Raw genomic sequence first — 18,142 nt, 5'->3', positions numbered from 1 at the left:
TTAAAAACCTGTGTACAGGTAGAGCATAGCCAGGAACTGTGGAGTTAAGTCATGAATTCCAGAGCCAAGCAGCTTGGGTTCTAACTCAGCTCTGGATACCTATTAACTTTATGACCGAGAGCAAGTTACTTAATTTATCTGTACCCCAGTTTACTCAACTATAAAATGGGTGTGTACTTACTACCTACCTCATACGGTGGTCCCAAGAACTAAATGTATTTTAAAATGTGCCTGGCACGTAAGTGTAGAGTGCTATATGTTTTCTATATTATGCAGGTGTTAATGCAAATCAAGCAAACCTGTGCATAGTGATGTGAAAACATGGCATGAAATACTGTTCAGTGAAAAAAGAAAAGAAATTCGCAGAGCAATAATTAGAGCACTGTCCCATTTATGTTTTTAAAACCCTGATGACTAGATATGTGAGTTACAGGTTGCATGGTGAGGAAGAACTTGACCTTTTTTTTTTTTTAATGAGAGACATTTATAATCACTTCTTAGTTCAGGAGTAGGGCAAAGAGGCTACTTTGAAGCAGATTTTCTTTTACTTTTCTCAGTAATGGAATGTAAGACCAGGAGACCTAGTTGCCCTCACGGGAAGGGTGTAGAAGGACCTTTTAAATTCCATTAAAGGCTGACTCTTTCAAGAGCCCTTGGTAAGCATAGCTGGGTCATTTGGGAAGAGGTGGGCAAATCGAATGGGGTTCAGCGAGCTGCCAGGGAGGACTGACTTCTTCCTTTCTCAGAGTAACATGGATAGAACTTCTCTGTCTTCTGTGATAGCATGATCACGTCAGAGGTCTGTTGACGGGAATATACTCCAGTGGTGCCGAGGGAAAAGGAGACTGGCTGGGAGGCAAAGCCTAGGCACCCTGGCCTAAGGGTGCTTGGGGATAACCACTTCTGGTCCAAGTGAAGCTGAGGTCAGAAGTGCATTTGGACCAGCATCTTTGGTCCAGAAGTCACACATGTGAGTGTTGTCCAAAGTGGATAATATTGAAGCCCACATGTAGGGCAGGACCGTGGTTGCTGTAGGGATTCCACCAGCAAGAGCATCACTGTGGCTGTGGATGACACCATCAGATTGCACAGGACCAGCTATCAATAGTGATGTCGGGGCAGTCACAGAAATCCCAGCAGGAGTGGATTAGGCTTGCCAGTTCTCTCTCCTCCTGGATTTTGGAAGCAAAATGGATCTCTTGGACTGAGTAAGTACTCAGAGTATTAAGATAGCTGGGGAAGTGGTTCATACTGGATTTATCAAAATAGAGGTAGATGTAGATGTGAGTGTAGATTAGATGTAACTATATTAATCAGAGATAGATGAATAAATAGATCAATGGAAAGATAGATAGATCAAGATATTTTGACCCTGTGAAATGGTGTGACCTTACGATGAATTTGGAACTCTAGCAGTTGCAGAATAGATGCAGCTATTTCATATTGGTTCAAAACTCTGGATCTGTCTTTGTGCGTGTGTGTATTGTTTGTGTGTGCACGAGCACATGCAATCCAAAGGTCTAACAAAATTGGCATCACCTGGCTGCTTGCAGAGTCATGGGTCCAGAGATATGCTGCTAGATGTTTTAACGTCTGGCTTTCTGGGCATGGGGGTGTGAAGTGGAGGAAGAGTCCAAATTTTTAGCATTTGCTGATTTCAGTGGTATAAATGCTCCCACCTGGCCAATTTCAACTATCTAGGTGACATCACTGAATGTGGAGTTGGGGAGAACGTACACAAGCACCATTCCTGAGCTGGAGCTAGCCTGAGCTACAGCAAGCTAGCTCCAACACACACACACCACTGCATGGGTCCCTGTCCCAGATTCACTGAATCACAACCTTGGGGATTGGGGCCCGGAAGTCTGAGTTTTAACAGGCCCTCCAGATTATTGCGAGGTTCTCAAAAGTTTGCAAAGCACTGTGTGTGTGTTGTTTGCAAAATCATCATGGAAGTCAGCAGGCTCCTAGGTTTCCTGCAGAGGTGAAAGTGCAGCCGATGAGGACGCCTAAATGAGCAACTTTGGTGAAGCCACAGATCCTTCTACAGAAAGGGAGTACGGGGGTCGGGGGTCGTGTACTTCAATGTGGAAACTCATCAGTAGAATCTACAGGTTTCAAGGCAGAAAGAAAAAAGGACTCAAACAATACATTTGATGAGAGAACAGCCACAGGAACAACTAAAATATGGAAGAATGAGAACGAGATTCTAGTCAATCCTAGAATACCTGAGGAGAACTGCTCAGAATTTTCTTGTGAGTTAGCTAGGAAATAAATACAAAAATAAATCTTTATCAAATTATATCATTCGAGCTATATAACCTAAACGCAATCTGTAAGTGACTTAAACAGCATATGATAAAATTTGTCACTGACTAAAAATAGATTGAAGCATCAGATCAGTAAAATTTAGATCTCCAAAATTGAGCTTGAGAGAAATAAAGCAATATTGTTTGGCTTATTGTGAATATACGTATGTGTAATAGTGTGTAAATTTTTAATGTTTAAATTTCTGAAATTACAAAGAAAACACATTTTTTATTGTGGTAAAGAAAACATATAACATTTACCATCTTTGCCATTTTTAAGTGTACATTAGTGTTCACTATATGCACATTGTTTTGCAACCCATCTTAGAATTTGTCATCTTGCAAAACTGAAATTCTTTATCCATTGACCAATGATTCCCCTTTTCCCCTCCCCCCAGACCCTGACAATCACCATTTACTTTCTGTTTCTATGAATTTGACTACTTTGGGTGCCTCGTATAAGTGGAACCATGCAGTATTTGTTTTTTTGTGACTGGCTTATTTCACTTAGCATAATGTCCTCAAGGGTCATCCATGTTGTCACATATAACAGGATTTCTTTCTGTTTTAGGACTGCATCACATTCTGTGGTATGTACGGACCACATTTTCTTTTTTTTTAATATTTATTTATTTGTTTGGTTGCGCCGGGTCTTAGTTGTGACTCGCCGGCTCCTTAGCTGTGGAATGTGGGCTCCCCAGTTGTGGCATGCAAACTCCCAGCTGTGGTGGCATGCATGTGGAATCCAGTTCCCCGAGCAGGGATTGAACCTGGGCCCCCTGCATTGGGAGCGCAGAGTCCCATCGCCACCAGGGAAGTCCCTAGGCCACAGTTTCTTTACCCATTCATCCTTTAGGTTGCTTCCACCTCTTGGCTTCTGTGCCTCATGCTGCAATGCACACGGGTGTGCAAATATCTCTTTGAGAACCTGTTATCAATTCTTTTGGCTATATGCCCACAAGTGGGATTGGAAAACACATTATTATCAATTAAGTTATTGATTATTAATTAATAACATAATAATAAATACAAAATTTAAAAAGTCATAGCTAGACATTTGTTGAAAATTGACAAAATCTCTATGCCTGGGTAGGACACAATGTTAAGCATTGGAACAACAAAGAATCCTAAGACAGTCTCTGCTCTCTAGAGGTTTGGAGGCTAATTGGTGGGGGAAGACAATATATAAACATAAAATTACAATAATTCACACTAAAAATCAATGAGTTCATCTCATACATTGCTGGTGCAAGAACAAATTGGTCAAACCTCTTTGGAAAACTGTCTGGCAGCATCTACCAAAACTAAAATGTGCCACCTGTGGCCCAGCAACTCTAGCTATTCTGACATATAGTAGATACATCTTAGGTAGAGACCCAAGAGAAATAAGTGCATATATCCACCATGTATATACAATACATGTATAGAATTTTTAAAGCAGCTTTATTCATAGCAGCCAAAATTCTGAAAACTGAAATTGGCGGTGGGGTGGGGGCGAGAGTGGGGCACTGAATGGATAAATTGTTATATATTCTTACAATGGAATACTATACAGCAATAAAAAGAATAGTCTGCTCCTATATGAAACCACATGGATGGATCTTGCAGATGTAATGGTAAGTGAAAGAAGCCAGATACACATGAATATGTATTGGATGATTCCAAGTTAATCGTTAGCTTGACTCCAAGTTAAAATAGGCAAAACTAATCTCTGGTGATAGAAGTCAAAGAGTGTGGGTATGACTTTGAAGAGGAAGGAGGTAGCCTTTGGGACTGCAGGAAATGTTCTATATCTTGATTTGGGGGTGGTTACAGAGGTATATCTCTATGTCACAATTTATCAAGCTGTAGATTTTTTTCTTTTTGTATGTATGTAGTACTGAAGAAATTTTTAAAGTTTTGCTTTTAAGTAAATGAGTTAGTTCAGAGTAAGAAGTGATGGGGGAAGATCAAAAAGTCAGAGCAGACTTCAAAGGGGAGATAAGAATTGAGCTGGTAAGAACTGAACTGCATGAGTCAGGTCAGTTCTAGCAAGAGAAAAGATGAGAACAAATAAATGCATAGTGGCACAAATGTCCAGAAACCTTGGCAAACCCCGTGCTTGTCTCTTCAACCCTAACTTCCCTTCCCCCAGTATATAGTAAGACTTGGGAGTTGGGTAGGATTGACTTTACCTCAGCTCCAAGAGTGGGCTTTAACTGGTTTGAGTCTTATCAACATAATTACTTAGGGATGAACATAAACCAGTCATTACATGGTTTGGGTCAAAAGTGGGTGCCTTCCTAAGCTGGTACAGTTAGAGTTCAGCTGAGACTTTAGCATCATGGCTCAGGGAGAACTAGCAACTCTATCCTCCTGGAGGCGAACAAAAATGCTTATAGCTTCAGTTTCGGGTGGAAGCCAGTTTTGGGAACATGAGGAAATGAACCTGATGTATAAACTTGGGCTGAGCTGAGAGGAATGTGGAGAAATGAAGCTGGAGTCCTAATCGATGGCTCTAGACTTTTTAAATTTGCAAGACTTCTATTGTTTACACCAGTTTGAACGGATTTTTCTATTGCTTTGTAACAAAATAACTTTTCTAGTAACCTATACATAGCAACTCTTAGATGATTCTTCTAGTTTCCATGGCCATAGCCACTGTCCCTCTTCAGACTCCCATTATCGCCCATTGAGAGAACCACGATAGCTTTCTAACTCTGACTGGTCTCTGCCTTTGGTTTCTTCTTACCTTAGTGACCCACCACATTGTTTCCTGAATGATCTTCTCAGTCACTTCTGACCACTGCTGCCATGTGCATGACCCTGGTGGTTCCATGCTTCGGGAATAAGGGCCAACGGGTCCAAATTTGCCAAATGAATTTTAACACTTTAGTCCTTCAGTTCCACTCACAAACCCTAACGAGGGTCCTCACTCTCTAGCCTTCCAGCCTTTGCCAGAGTTAGTAAGTCAGCCCAGAATGGCCTTCTCTCTCTACCTGCCCGATGGGAATACCACTTCTCTTTCCAGATCCAGGTTAAATGCATCTCTGAAGCCTTCTTAGATTTCTTCAGCTGATACTTACTCATTGCGCTATAGTCTCCTGGCATGATTTTCCATTTTGATAGCTCTCAGCTCAGTCTGTTAGGAGTTGGGGTGATTTATGTATGTCTGGCTTACCCGCTAGGGTATGAATGCTGGGAGGTCAGAGGCCTGTTTTTCCATCTTGAATTCCTCAGTGCACCTTGCAAAGTGTTTTTCATAGACACACTGCTCAATAAAGGTTGACTGAAGACCAAACTTCCTTCAGGAAGGACAGGGAGATTGAGTTGGAGAGCTAAGTGGAGGGGCAGGAGCAGCTTTCTTTTTTTTTTTTTTTTTTTTTGCGGTACGCGGGCCTCTCACTGTTGTGGCCTCTCCCGTTGCGGAGCACAGGCTCCGGACGCACAGTCTCAGCGGCCATGGCTCACGGGCCCAGCCGCTCCGCGGCATGTGGGATCTTCCTGGACCGGGGCACGAACCCGTGTCCCCTGCATCGGCAGGCGGACTCTCAACCACTGCGCCACCAGGGAAGCCCCAGGAGCAGCTTTTGAAGGGTTTTTAAAAACCAGGGTAGGTATATTAAGCTCAGTAAGTTTTATTGCACTATTGAATAGGGGAAAGTTTCTCCTGCTGTTTTCCAAAAGTCCTTCTATTCTTCCTACATTATTTATTTTTTTTAAAACCTTTTATCTTTTTATCTACCTCCTTTGCTTCGCTGAGGGGTGGCTGTTGGGTTTTCAAATAGTATGCAGTTTGGGAAGAGAAGAAACAGAATGAGAAGGTGATTAGCTTTCTTTTCTCTCCTCTGTTATAATCCCAGAATATGCTTCACGAATACTTTTGCTAGCAAATGAAGCCCATCTACTCAAGCAGTGGTTTTAACCATTTTTGATGGTCACCTGGTACACACACACACACTATGCTGTGGATAGACAGCTGAAACAGACTTTTGTAAAACAACACTTACTCTTAATTCATGCAATGCATATTGATATTTTCTGTTATTCGGTTTCACTTCAAACAAACAAACAAAAAGTCGATCACAAACCACTAAATCAATTTCATGCCATTAAGGAGTTGAGACCTGCAATTTGAAAATTGTGACACTAAGGTATACTCTATGTTATAATCGTTAAGTTACAATCATTGGATGAGCACTGTGCTAAGTGTTTTCGCTAATAATATTATATTTAATCTGTTCTAATAATTTTATGACAGATTGTTATACCCATTTTGTGGGGAGGAAACTGAATCTTGGGGCAAAACAAATTTCCTGGCGTCACACAGCTACTATATGGCAGAGCTGAGACTTAAACACAGGCGATGCCTCTGCTTACAGCTCAGTGACACGTGCCATGGCTTTATGCCACAGCCAATGGCAGAGAAAATTTGCACATATCGGATTTTTAATCTTGCAGTACACATAGAGGACAAGACCACCAGAGTGGAGACAAAATACTCTCAATGCGATAACTTCATTTCTTCTCTGGAACTCTATTCCTGCCCTATTATCCCAATCTATTAAGTCTCTCAAGAAATGACAAAACCCTTAAAATAGAACACTCAAACTATGAGAGAGAAACAGTTTTATGATTAGAAAAAGAAACCTTCCAGAAAGCTGGCACTAAATCTTTTGAGTCCTCTTTAAATTAACAAAACTCCATGAACACTAGAATGAAAGTTTTATTTTTTTTTACCTTTCCTTTTCCAACCCCCACAAACATCTAAAATAGGTAAAATACCAATCCTTCTCTGTTATGTGCCCAGCTACAATAAGGAAAGTTTATTATTTTAAACATTAATCTGTTGTCATACAACTTTATTTCCAAAGTTGCTTGATTTTCTGGGACATTTTTGGAGGAATAAGTCAGTTGCATAGACAATCACTCATGTGTCAAGCAGTGTGCTTGGTCACTAAGATACAAAGAGCTGCTCTTTAACTTTATAAAGGGAATATATACTGAAATAGAGAACATAACAAACCAAAAACTTCACAGCAGTGGGATCCATGCATAAATAGTTGTACAAGGTGTAGTGGAAAGACAACGGATTAAATCATAACTCTGGGAAAGCAGAGTTTTGATTTTACCTACTTTTAGATATTTTGGGGGTTTGGGAAAGGAAAGGGAAAAAATAAAACTGACAATCTTTCGATTTTAGCGTCCACAAAGTTTTGGTGATTTAAAGAAGACTCAAAAGATTTAGTGCCAGCCTTCTAGAAGGTTTCCTCCTAATCATAAAACTTTTTCTCTGTTACAGTTTGAGTGTTCTATTTTAAGGGTTTTGTCATTGTTTGAGAAACTTGCAAATTGGGAGAATAGGGCCGAAATAGTGTTCCAGAGAAGAAATGAAGATGTTTAGAATGCATTTTGTCTGTACCCTGGGGGTCTCATCCTCTCCCTTGCGTGCGTTGCAAGTTTAAAAGTTCACCATATGCAGACCTTGTCCTTACGCAGTTGGCCAAGACCCACAGCCATGGCACGTGTCGCTGAGCTGTAAGCAGAAGCATGGTCTACCTGTGTTTTAGTCTCAGCTCTGCCATATAATAGCTGTGTGACCTCAGGAAATTTGTTGTGACCCAAGCCTCAATTTCCTCATCCCTAAAATGTTATAATAGTGAAGCGATACAATGACGGCACCTTTTGTTTTATTTGTAATAATGAAAAGGCTGTCCCCATGGTTTGGTAAATTAAGGCAATTATCCTTGCTATCTTTAGGGTCTAGGATTCAGATGATGAGGGGCTAGTGGTCTGTTGCACATCAAACTGAATATTCACCAGCAACATTTACCAACAATGAAATCAAGCTAAAAATGAAACCTTAAGAGAAACTGATTTGAAACTCTTCAGTATAGTGTGCTTCTTGAGCATAAAGACTGGTTCTTCATTCGCTTGTTTAACAAATAGCAATTCAACACTTAATACGTGTCAGGCACATATTAGGTGTGGGTACATAAGGGGAACAAGATTCCTGTAGTCCCTGCATACAGTGTCCAATGGGAGAGACAGGCAATACAGAAGTAAATATATGACCAAAAGGATCCCAACTGGGAAGGTTTCCACTAAGGACATGAAACTGATTTGGTGTCAGGGAATAAAAAGATGGGGTACTTACTTTAGACAGAATGGTTAGGAATGTCTCCAGGAGGAGGTAATGTTTAAACTGAGACTAGAAGGATGCCAAGGAGCCAGTGTGTGAACAGCCAAGGGAAAGAATCATGGGACCAGCCAATGCAAAGGCCCTGGGGTATGTGGGGCTGTTTGTGTATGATGAAGCTCTGGCCTTCTTTTACACACACTGACTGGATCCCTCCCCTTCTGTCCTGACAGCTGCTTTTCTGACTCACACTTGCAGTATGTTTGGGGCTCCAGTTCGGAGTCCTGGATGGTTGTACCCTTTTGATACATCAACCTAAAAATATGCTGGGATAGCCCTCCCTTTTTCACATGTCTGCCACAGGCTGTATCTCGCTCACTGTGACTTTGCTGTTCAATCAAGACTGCCCTTGACATTTACAACATTCTGCTTTCTTTGCCTCTGTTTTTGCCTCAGGTCCTGAAAGAATAGCTGCTGACATAAGGAAGACACTCAAAAATTATTTGCTGAATTTTTAGATGAATTTCATTATATCATCAGAGATCTGATTTTTTTTGTTTGTTTGTGGTTTTGTCTGCTTATTTATTTTAACATGGGTAAGACTGGGGAGAGGAGCAAACTGGATGAATTGGAAGGAGAATGGCATGGCATTCTGAACTGGCACTCAGTTCCTGGAGGGCTACTTGCGGCTCTGTAACTCATTAGCAATGTGACCTTGGACGAGTCATCCCACTTGAGCCTTGACCTCTTCCACTAAAATGAAGGGTTTGGTCCAAGCACCCTTCAATGTCTGTTCTTTTCTATGACTCGCTGGGTTTCAATATTTGCCATGCCTCTCACACTCCTATGAAAGACATGTTGTCTTTAGGCATCAACTCAGTTTATGCAATAATGATGCCTTACGTTTGACTGGAATTTGTTATTTGCAGGGCACTTTCATCTCCACTATTGCATTTGATTCTAACCAGTCATGTAATGTATTGAGGACAAGTTATCATTTTTACGTCTGATGGGGTGTGAAACTTGCCCAAGGTTATAACATGCTAGAAAAGGGAATGACAATTGTATATACTGTCCTGCCTATGTGTGGTACAATAAATTGGATAGCATCTCTGCCATGTGGGAGTGGAACAAATTGTTTACACCTTGAAGAGCAGACACTACTTTTTTTTTTTTTTTTTTTTTTTAATGTTAAGGACTGTTTAGAAATGCTGAAATCCAAAGCTCTTTTTTTGTTTTCTAGCTAAACTCTTTTTCTTTTTTTTACATCCTGACTGGAGTATAATTGCTTTGCAATGGTGTGTTAGTTTCTGCTGTGTAACAAAGTGAATCAGCCATATGTATACATATATCCCCATATCCCCTCCCTCTTGCATCTCCTTCTAGTTAAACTCTCTAGGTGTAAGGATCAGAAAAGTACTCAGGTTAGCTCACTCAGGGAGGGGGAGCACTGCAGGAATCAGCTTTCTTACGGACAGGAGGCAAGGTAGTCCTCAAATAATTGGGAAAGTATCTCTAGACATTTCTTCCTAGGACTAAATTGTCTGCTTTTCTCCGAACTTCCAAGACCTTTCTTTCTTATTTGAAGAGCAGTTTCCTCTGCTTACTCATGGTTCTTGTTTCCCTATAACCATGGCTCTCACAAGGCTTGGCTTCCTGACACCAGCTCTGGCCAGCTGACTCCAACAGGTCAGATCCATTCACTATAGACCACTGTCAATCTCTTCCTCTTTCAGCTCCTGTAGTCCAATCAGCTGGGGCTGGGTCAGGAAGAAGTCACGTGGCACCCACATCAAGTTCTACCTCTTTATCAGGATTTATGAACAGGTTCCTAGGGAAAGAATTCTGCAGATGATAGAGCAGGCATCCTAAAACATATCTACTACATTTCCCTTTTTATCTGCGTTTCACAGGATTCTGTTGAGTCTTCTTTTTTTAAGGTGATGTCAATCTTCATAAGTATACCTGTTTTTTTCATGGTTCTCGCTTAGAGGCCATAGTTTATTATCTGATTGCTTTTTTTTTTTTGCATTCATGCACATTTTTAATTAAATTCTCTCAATACCCCAGTAGGTGAATAAGGTATCTCCCAGAGATGACGTTAACATGACATGCTCGAAGACATCTAGAAGCTGGGAGTAGAAGTGAACTAGGTCAGGAAAAAAACCAGAAACAGTTCAAATTTGTCCCTTAGTTAAAGTTGGAAGGACGGTTGCATGGTTTTCTGTAGGGTGCAGTTAAAAAAAAAAAAAAAGCACTAGCCAGCAACTAGGTGCATTTAGGTCCTAGATCTGATCCTATCATTGATTTCTGCACAGATCAATTATTCCCCTTGAAATTCAGGGGAAGGGGGAGTCTTAAAATCTGGAAACTAGGAGGAATCTTATGGGGTTATCAAATCTGGTCTCTACCTTTTACAGTAAAAGACACTGACATGAGGCCTTAGGTCAGAGAGCTGATTAGAGGTAGAGCCAGTAGAATATTTCTCCTAAACAAACGGTTGTGATCTTTTAATTACATCATTTCAGTTGAAAGGGTAGAGGCTTATTCTGAGAATCAGAGATAATGCTTGTGATAATGCAGCATAAAGTGGTGTCTAAATGTAAAATTTTATTTTAAGATGAGGACATGGAACGGGTATAGAAAACAGGAATCTGCACAGTGTGTGAACAGACAGGAAAACAACCTATAAATACCCTAATTCTTGTTCTCTAAAAACTTACCTATAGGGCTTCCCTGGTGTTGCAGTGGTTAAGAATCTGCCTGCCAATGCAGGGGACACAGGTTTGAGCCCTGGTCCAGGAAGATCCCACATGCCGCGGAGCAAGTAAGCCCATGCGCCACAACTACTGAGCCTTTGCTCTAGAGCCCACGAGCCACAACTACTGAGGCCCTCGCACCTAGAGCCCGTGCTCCACAACAAGAGAAGCCACCACAATGAGAAGCCCACGCACCGCAACAAAGAGTAGCCCCCGCTCAACACAACTAGAGAAAGCCCACGCGCAGCAACGAAGACCCAACGCTGCCAAAAATAAATAAATAAAATAAACTTATTAAAGAAAAAACTTACCTGTAAACAAAAGATCATGAAAATTGATCTGAACTCTGTCACTGCCACAAAATGGCATCAGAAAATGGAGATGAGGATATTCCCGCTGCCAGATGGAATAGGAATGCGGTTGGATGTGGACTCTGACTGCAGACTGCCTGTCTTCCAAGGTGGGCTCTATCACTTAATAAAGTGTAATTGAAGCAGGTTTGTACCACTTACTGAAGGGCTCTGGGTCAAATAGTAACACGAACTCCATAGAGCCACTCTCAGGATTCAAACAACCAATACTTGAGAAATTCTTAGAACAGTCTTTGGCACATAGTAAACCCACTATATAAGAGTTAACCTATCGTTATTATTACTTCCTTTTCTCCTGTGGGAGGGCTAAAAGCTATTCTTTCGGAGTAATCTTTATTTAAAATCCCATGGGCTAGATTAGACATATCAGTTGGTTTAGCGAGGAATTAGAGATGGAAAGAGAAGATTTCTTTCGGGGCAGCTCCGTCTTTATCTTTATCCCTTTAATTCTTAGGAAATTCATAAAGCGGGCGTTTGCTATTTGCATTTCACAGACCAGAAAACTGGCTAGAGAGGGTAGAACTTTCTGGGCCAGAACGAGACGTTGAATCAGTAGTGGGTCACGGCACAGAATCGATCTAAGCCTACATGGGAATAAACGAACGTCTTCTCCAAGTGTGGACTTCCTGGACTTAAGACAGTTCTCACTTTCCAGGGGCCAAGAAAAAGATGGATGCGAGTGGTTTAGGAGAGGACCCACATCCCTCTCCAGGCCCATGAGCTACATACACCTCGGCTCAGCGACCTCTCTCCACGCCGCCCGAGTCTCGCTAAGAGGGCCGGCTCCACACTACGGGAGAACCAGGCTCCGGCTTTCCGTCGGGGAGGCCTCCCTCTCCCGAGCCTCCCTCACGGACTCCGACTCCTCTGCGTAAGTCTTTGGAGTTTAATTCCTTAATTTATTTAGAAACTACACTTTTGAGTCAAAGAACAGAGAAGGGCAAGGGCCGGGAACAAGAAGCAACGCGCAAGAACACGGGGCCTGCGAAAGACCCCAGCCTCGAGAGCCCTTACAGCTCTGGGCCACGCGCGACACCCGCCCGAACCCCACCACCCGCCTCCTTTCCCGGAGGAGGCGTGGCCCGCACGCGCCGCCATCTTGGTCGCCTCTCTAGGCACTCTGTTTACTACTCTATGGTTGCCCGCTCCCGCCCCGCCCCTCCCCAGTCATTGTCTGGAGGAGCAGCCACGGCCGCAGCGCCTTCTCTTTATAAGTCCGCAGTGCCCGGATGTGAATGGATTACAATGTATCTTTCAGGGAAACCTATTATTATCAATGTGACTCCACGGGGGAGTCAATGGTGATGATCAGGAGGAGGAGGATGATGATGATGAGACACCTCTAAACTTGGAACAAGTTTAAGGCTTTATAAGAGGAGAAGAAAAAAAAAAAACCACCAACAAGATTTGTTTGAGGAAAAATTATAACTATCCTGTGTTGATGTTTTTTTTTTTATAAACAATAAGAAAAAGTTGTTGGATTTTTTTTTTAATGATTTCTTTTTTGGGGGAGGGAATTTTGTTGCAGTTTTATGGTGGAATATGCAAAAACCAGAGCCAGGTGCATAATCTTGTATTCTGTGGATATCCCTGGAGCAGAACTGAGTACCAGTTAAAATACTTTTTTGGGGGATACACATGTGAGATACTAAGTACTTGCAGAAGATTTTTGTCTCTCTTTTTAAAGTCACTTTCCTTGGAATATTGTGAGCATATTTGTGGCCATTTAAGGTAACGTTACAATTTGCTGTCAGAGTAAACTGTTTGTAATTGAATTTAATATTTTAAATGTCGATCCCAGTGTTTTATTAAAACAAAAGGAACAACCTATTAAATAATCGCCAATGGGAAAAAGTGTGTGCATGCATTTTGTGTATGTACTTGCACATCTAGCAATAACAGGGTTTATAGAATGTGTATTTTAACACACGTTAAAATAGCGTATGTTGCATATACTGGATAAAGTACGCTTGCTATTACAAAACGAGAGAATTATGCAGCTTAATTTTTATCCTAAAAAGTGATGTGAAAAAGTATGTTTTAAGAGCATGCAGGGCCTGTAATGGTAAATGTTGAATTAAAAACTTAAAGTGCTGGCGAACGGGGACTTAGCGTGCCTAGGAACTCAAGTGTAAAAACAAAACAACATCCACCCTCAAAAATTGCCTTTTTTGTTGTTGTTGTTGTTGAAGTTTGCAGCTATACTATTCTGTGACTTAAAAGGGAGGGGGAAAAAAACGTATGTAATTTAGGTTTCGCCCCCAACGCAGAACTACCGACATGAAAATCTCCCCAGCAAAATGTGGCTTGGTTTATATCTGGAAAAGAAAAATATTGTTCCTCTTGGCAAAGTCTTTTTGCATCACGTGTATTTGCAGCCTAGTATAAACTTGCTTTGCCGTGTGTGGATGTGTGAGTGAGAGGGAACGAGAGTCAGAGAAAGAAAGGAGGGGATGTAAACTCGAATAAATTTCAAAGTGCCTCCGATGGATGAAACGGGCAAAAACTGAACTGTTCAGGCTTCAGATTGTAACTGACGTTCTGAGGGAAAATGAGGTGCTCGATGAAATTTCGTTTGTATTTTTTTTCTTTTTTGCGCGGCGGGGGAGGTGTTGAGATTTTTTTTTTCTCCGGGGGGGGTGCATCCCAGCCAGCCCGACCCGAGCGAGCCGCGTCTCCCCGCCGGAGGCCCCCCACCCATTTCTTTGCTGAACTTGCAATTCCGTGCGCCTCTGCGTGTTTCCCCCTCCCCCCCTTCCCTCGTCCCCTCCCCTCCCCGGAGAAGAGAGTTGGTGTTAAGAGTCAGGGATCTTGGCTGTGTGTCTGCGGATCTGTAGTGGCGGCGGCGGCGGCGGCGGCGGCGGCGGCGGCGGCGGCGGCGGCGGGGAAGGAGCGGGCGCGGGCGCAGGCGGAGGAGGTAGAGGCGGTGGTTAGACATGAACGCCGCCTCGGCGCCGGCGGTGCACGGAGAGCCCCTTCTCGCGCGCGGGCGGTAGGTACCGGCGCCAGCGGGGCTCAGCGGGGCTCGGCGGGGCTGGTGCGCCGGGCGGCGTGGGGCTCGGGCTCGGCGACCCCGCACGCGGCTCCGCGCCTCCCGTGCCGCGGGCTCCCGGCTCCCGGCGCTCCCCCTGGAGACACCCCTTCCTCTCCCGCGCCTCTTCCCTCCCCCTCGTCCCTACCCCCCCTCGGCCCCCCCTCCCCGGCAGTGCCACTTGGAGAGACCGATGACTTTGCCAAGGCCCTGACTTTAATTTTTACAACCCTTTCTTTCACAAATTAGGGTGCTGGACCATTACGGGACCCGACCCTCCACTCCGCTTCCCTCCCCCCCGCCCCGCTTTCGTCGACCCTGTCACCCCTCCCCCTTTGGACGTGTTTTCACTCCAGAGACGCTCATCTTTAATTTCTTTATAGCTACTTTGAAACGCAGAGGGGAGTGGTGTGTGTGTGAGCGTGTGTGTGAGCGTGTGTGCGTGTGTGTGAGTGTGTGTGGGGGGGGTGGGGGGAAAGTTGAGACCGGATCGTTCTGAGTAGTTTCTCTTTTCTCTGGGATCCATTCATTTCTCGCTCTACCTCCTGTTGCATAAAATGATGCGCTGAAGAGCGGCTTTTTTTTTTTTTTCCTTCCCGGATTTGGTTTTATAGTGGATGTTACCAGTTTTGATCGTCTCTTTGGAAATACAATATCAATAGCAGTTTATTTATTTATTTTTTGTTTTTTTGTTTTTGCTATTGCTGCCTATTCCTTCTTAAAAAAAAAAAAAAACAACAAAAAACAACTCTCCTGTCCCTCCCTCCTTTCTACCTTATTCCCATCCGCCCTCACATCCCTACCCCACAACCCCCCCAGTCTCCAAAAATCCGATTGTGTTTTCTCCAAGGATTGGGACTGGATTTTCTGATTGCGGTTATTTCCATGTTTCTAGGTTTGTGTGATTTTGCTAAAATGCATCACCAACAGCGAATGGCTGCCTTAGGGACGGACAAAGAGCTGAGTGATTTACTGGATTTCAGTGCGGTAAGAAAGAACGGTGGAAACTAACAACAGCTGTGAAACAAAACAAAACAAAACAAAACAAAAAACCCAAACACTTTGAGCTAGAAACCAGTAATAATCTAAAGGACAGGAATAATTTTTAATTGGCTGAGTCCTTGGTAAACATGAAGGTCTTTTTGATAAGTTTTTAACTGCAATTTTTGGATGTGATGGACGATTCAGGCTTTTTTTTTCAGAGTCTTAATTACTTGCTTTTGAATTCCCTGCCCACCGAACCCCCCAAATAATGGAGTCTCACTCCAATGGAAGGGAAAAACAGACACCCCTAAAACTGTAAACCACCCCTAAACTTGGCCTTATCTGAACACTGAGAGTACTGATACTTTGTGCACTACTCATTTTATTTATTTTTTCTGAAAATGGAAAAGAGAAAATAGGAGACCCCAGTTGTCTCAAAGTTTTAAACGGATGATGCTTTGGATTAGTAGGACCTGTAGTCCTCCTAATTACATCTTTTCCTGGGATTCTGAAAACTCGTGTGCATATGCTGAGCATACATTCTTTAGAACCCTTTAGACGGTCTTTGTAAATCTCGGAGTCGTGAGATCAGCACAAAGCAGAACTTACACACTTGTGGAGTTTTACGACGGAACTTGGTCCTTCTCCATCCCTTTGCTTCCCTTCCCCATACCAAGTCCCTAACATGTCAGGGGAATTAATTCATTTTTAATGCCAGATGAGTTTGGTGTAAGATGCATTTGCAAAGCAAAATAAAAAGAATCCACAAAACACACAAATAAAATCCAAACCGCCTTCTAAGTGGGGCTCTTTCATGTTGCTGCTGCTGCTGCCGCTGCCGCTACTGCTGCTATTGCTGCTGCTGCTGCTTCTCTTCTAGACCTTTTGGAGAAATGGCTTTCGGAAGTTTTGCCAGGAAACGTAGCCCTACGCAGCTTTGTAGCCCCCTTTCTGCTTGCTGCACTTTCTCCATTCGTTCCTTTGCTTTTTGCAGGCTCTGACTCAGGGAAGGTGCGCATTATCCACTAGATACGTCGAAGAAGAGGGAAACCAATTAGGGTCGAAATAAATGCTGGAGAGAGAGAGAGTGAAAGAGAGAGAGAGTGAGAGAGAGAGAGAGAGAGAGAGAGAGAGAGAAACAGAGAAAGAGAGGGAGAGAGAGTCTTGCTTCAAATTGCTCTCATGTTAGAGACGAAATGAGAATTTAGTGCAGGTGGCACTTTTATTTTTATTTGGGTTCACATATGACAGGCAAATCCTATACGGGATGGAAATGGACATTGCCACGTTTATGGCCAAGGTTTTCAATATAAAACAAGCAACTTTCTTCTCCTTTGTAAAACTAGTGTTTTCTAGAGAGCTTGCTGCCCTCCAAACTGAATCTTGTTCACATTATGGGGACTCTGTTGGTTTAAAACATAGTCCTGCCTAGTTCTGGCGATCTAATGAACCTGAGGAAAAAGAAAACAGTGGTAAAGGTTGGGGCGGGGGGAGAGTGATTGGTAATGTTGTGCCTGTTTTAGTTTTAAGTTGGATGGTGATGTATTTTACTAAAATGAACGCTTAGCATAAACTGTATATTATATAGTGAGAGTATGAAAGATCTTTGATGAACTCTGAAAGCACAAATGTCTTCTTTTCAACAGTAATATTTCTTTGTTTCTTTTAGATGTTTTCACCTCCTGTGAGCAGTGGGAAAAATGGACCAACTTCTTTGGCGAGTGGACATTTTACTGGCTCAAGTATGTAAATTCTTTTCTTAGTGTGTAGTTAAATGTTCTTAGCTGTTTATTCACTCATGGTATATTTTTGGCTCTGTTGAAGTGTTCTGAAAAAGTCATTGAAATTTTAGCCTGTAATGATATGGTTATTTCATTATCCATTAGTAGTATAACTTAGGCAAAAACATTATCTTTTGCAAAATTAAAAGTAGGTTTTTTTAAAAAAATCAAGGAAACTGTCTCAGAATTAATCACTTACTTTAAAAGCAGTTTTCTGATACAGTTGTAATCAAACACATGAAGATAAGGCAGTGTTAACATGGGGGAATAAATTAATGTTTCCTTATTTGAAAATAGAGGGAAAAATCTAACTTTCATGAAAAGGGCAAATCCCTTGTAAATAATATCAATTTTATTGGGTACTATGTATAATTAACCCTTTTAAAGAAATGAGCACTTAATTTTGCAGATGAATGCTGCGTAGTAAACCATAGCTGTAAATAGAGGGACTCTTGCTAATCTGAGAGCTAAATATGAATTCATTTATATTTAAAATATCCTTCTTGGTGCTTTAACTTTTTTTTTTTTTTAAGAATTTACTTGTGCAATGAATTTGTCTATATTTAAAGTTGCAAATTTGGAAGGACTTTTACATTTTATAAATGAAAGGTCTTTGGCTGATGCTTTAAAAAGACGTTAGCGCTATTCACAAAGGAATCTGTGTGTGCAGTGATTATCTGGTATCTAAGGAGAAGTTTTAATAGGGGACTCTCTGAAGGTCTCTTATTAAAAGTGAAAACTGAAAATATGCTATTCGTTTAAAATGTATTTTTTTTGTCTAGTGAATTT

At 42.1% G+C, this 18,142-nt stretch overlaps 1 protein-coding gene across 14 annotated transcripts in view; it reads left to right on the top strand.

The window, feature by feature from the left end:
• Positions 1 to 12,787: 12,787 nt before the first annotated feature.
• TCF4 (transcription factor 4) overlaps positions 12,788 to 18,142 on the top strand; it is a 372,534-nt gene continuing 367,179 nt past the window's right edge. For 9 of the 14 annotated variants that reach the window (XM_060119618.1, XM_060119617.1, XM_060119611.1 and 6 more), the window contains exons 1-3: positions 14,450 to 14,549; positions 15,484 to 15,575; positions 17,242 to 17,314. In XM_060119618.1, the coding sequence (XP_059975601.1) occupies positions 15,504 to 15,575; positions 17,242 to 17,314 (145 nt within the window). In that variant the 5' untranslated portion in view covers positions 14,450 to 14,549; positions 15,484 to 15,503. Of the gene's footprint in view, positions 13,289 to 14,449; positions 14,550 to 15,483; positions 15,576 to 16,763; positions 16,786 to 17,241; positions 17,315 to 18,142 lie in introns of those variants that run through there. The other 5 variants (XM_060119627.1, XM_060119607.1, XM_060119615.1 and 2 more) reach the window with 4 other exon arrangements.

This window comes from Mesoplodon densirostris, chromosome 15 (assembly GCF_025265405.1).
Source record: "Mesoplodon densirostris isolate mMesDen1 chromosome 15, mMesDen1 primary haplotype, whole genome shotgun sequence".
NCBI classification, from domain to species: domain Eukaryota; kingdom Metazoa; phylum Chordata; class Mammalia; order Artiodactyla; family Ziphiidae; genus Mesoplodon; species Mesoplodon densirostris.
The sequence above is the reverse complement of the archived record's forward strand: the minus strand, read 5'-3'. Positions and strand labels throughout refer to the sequence as shown.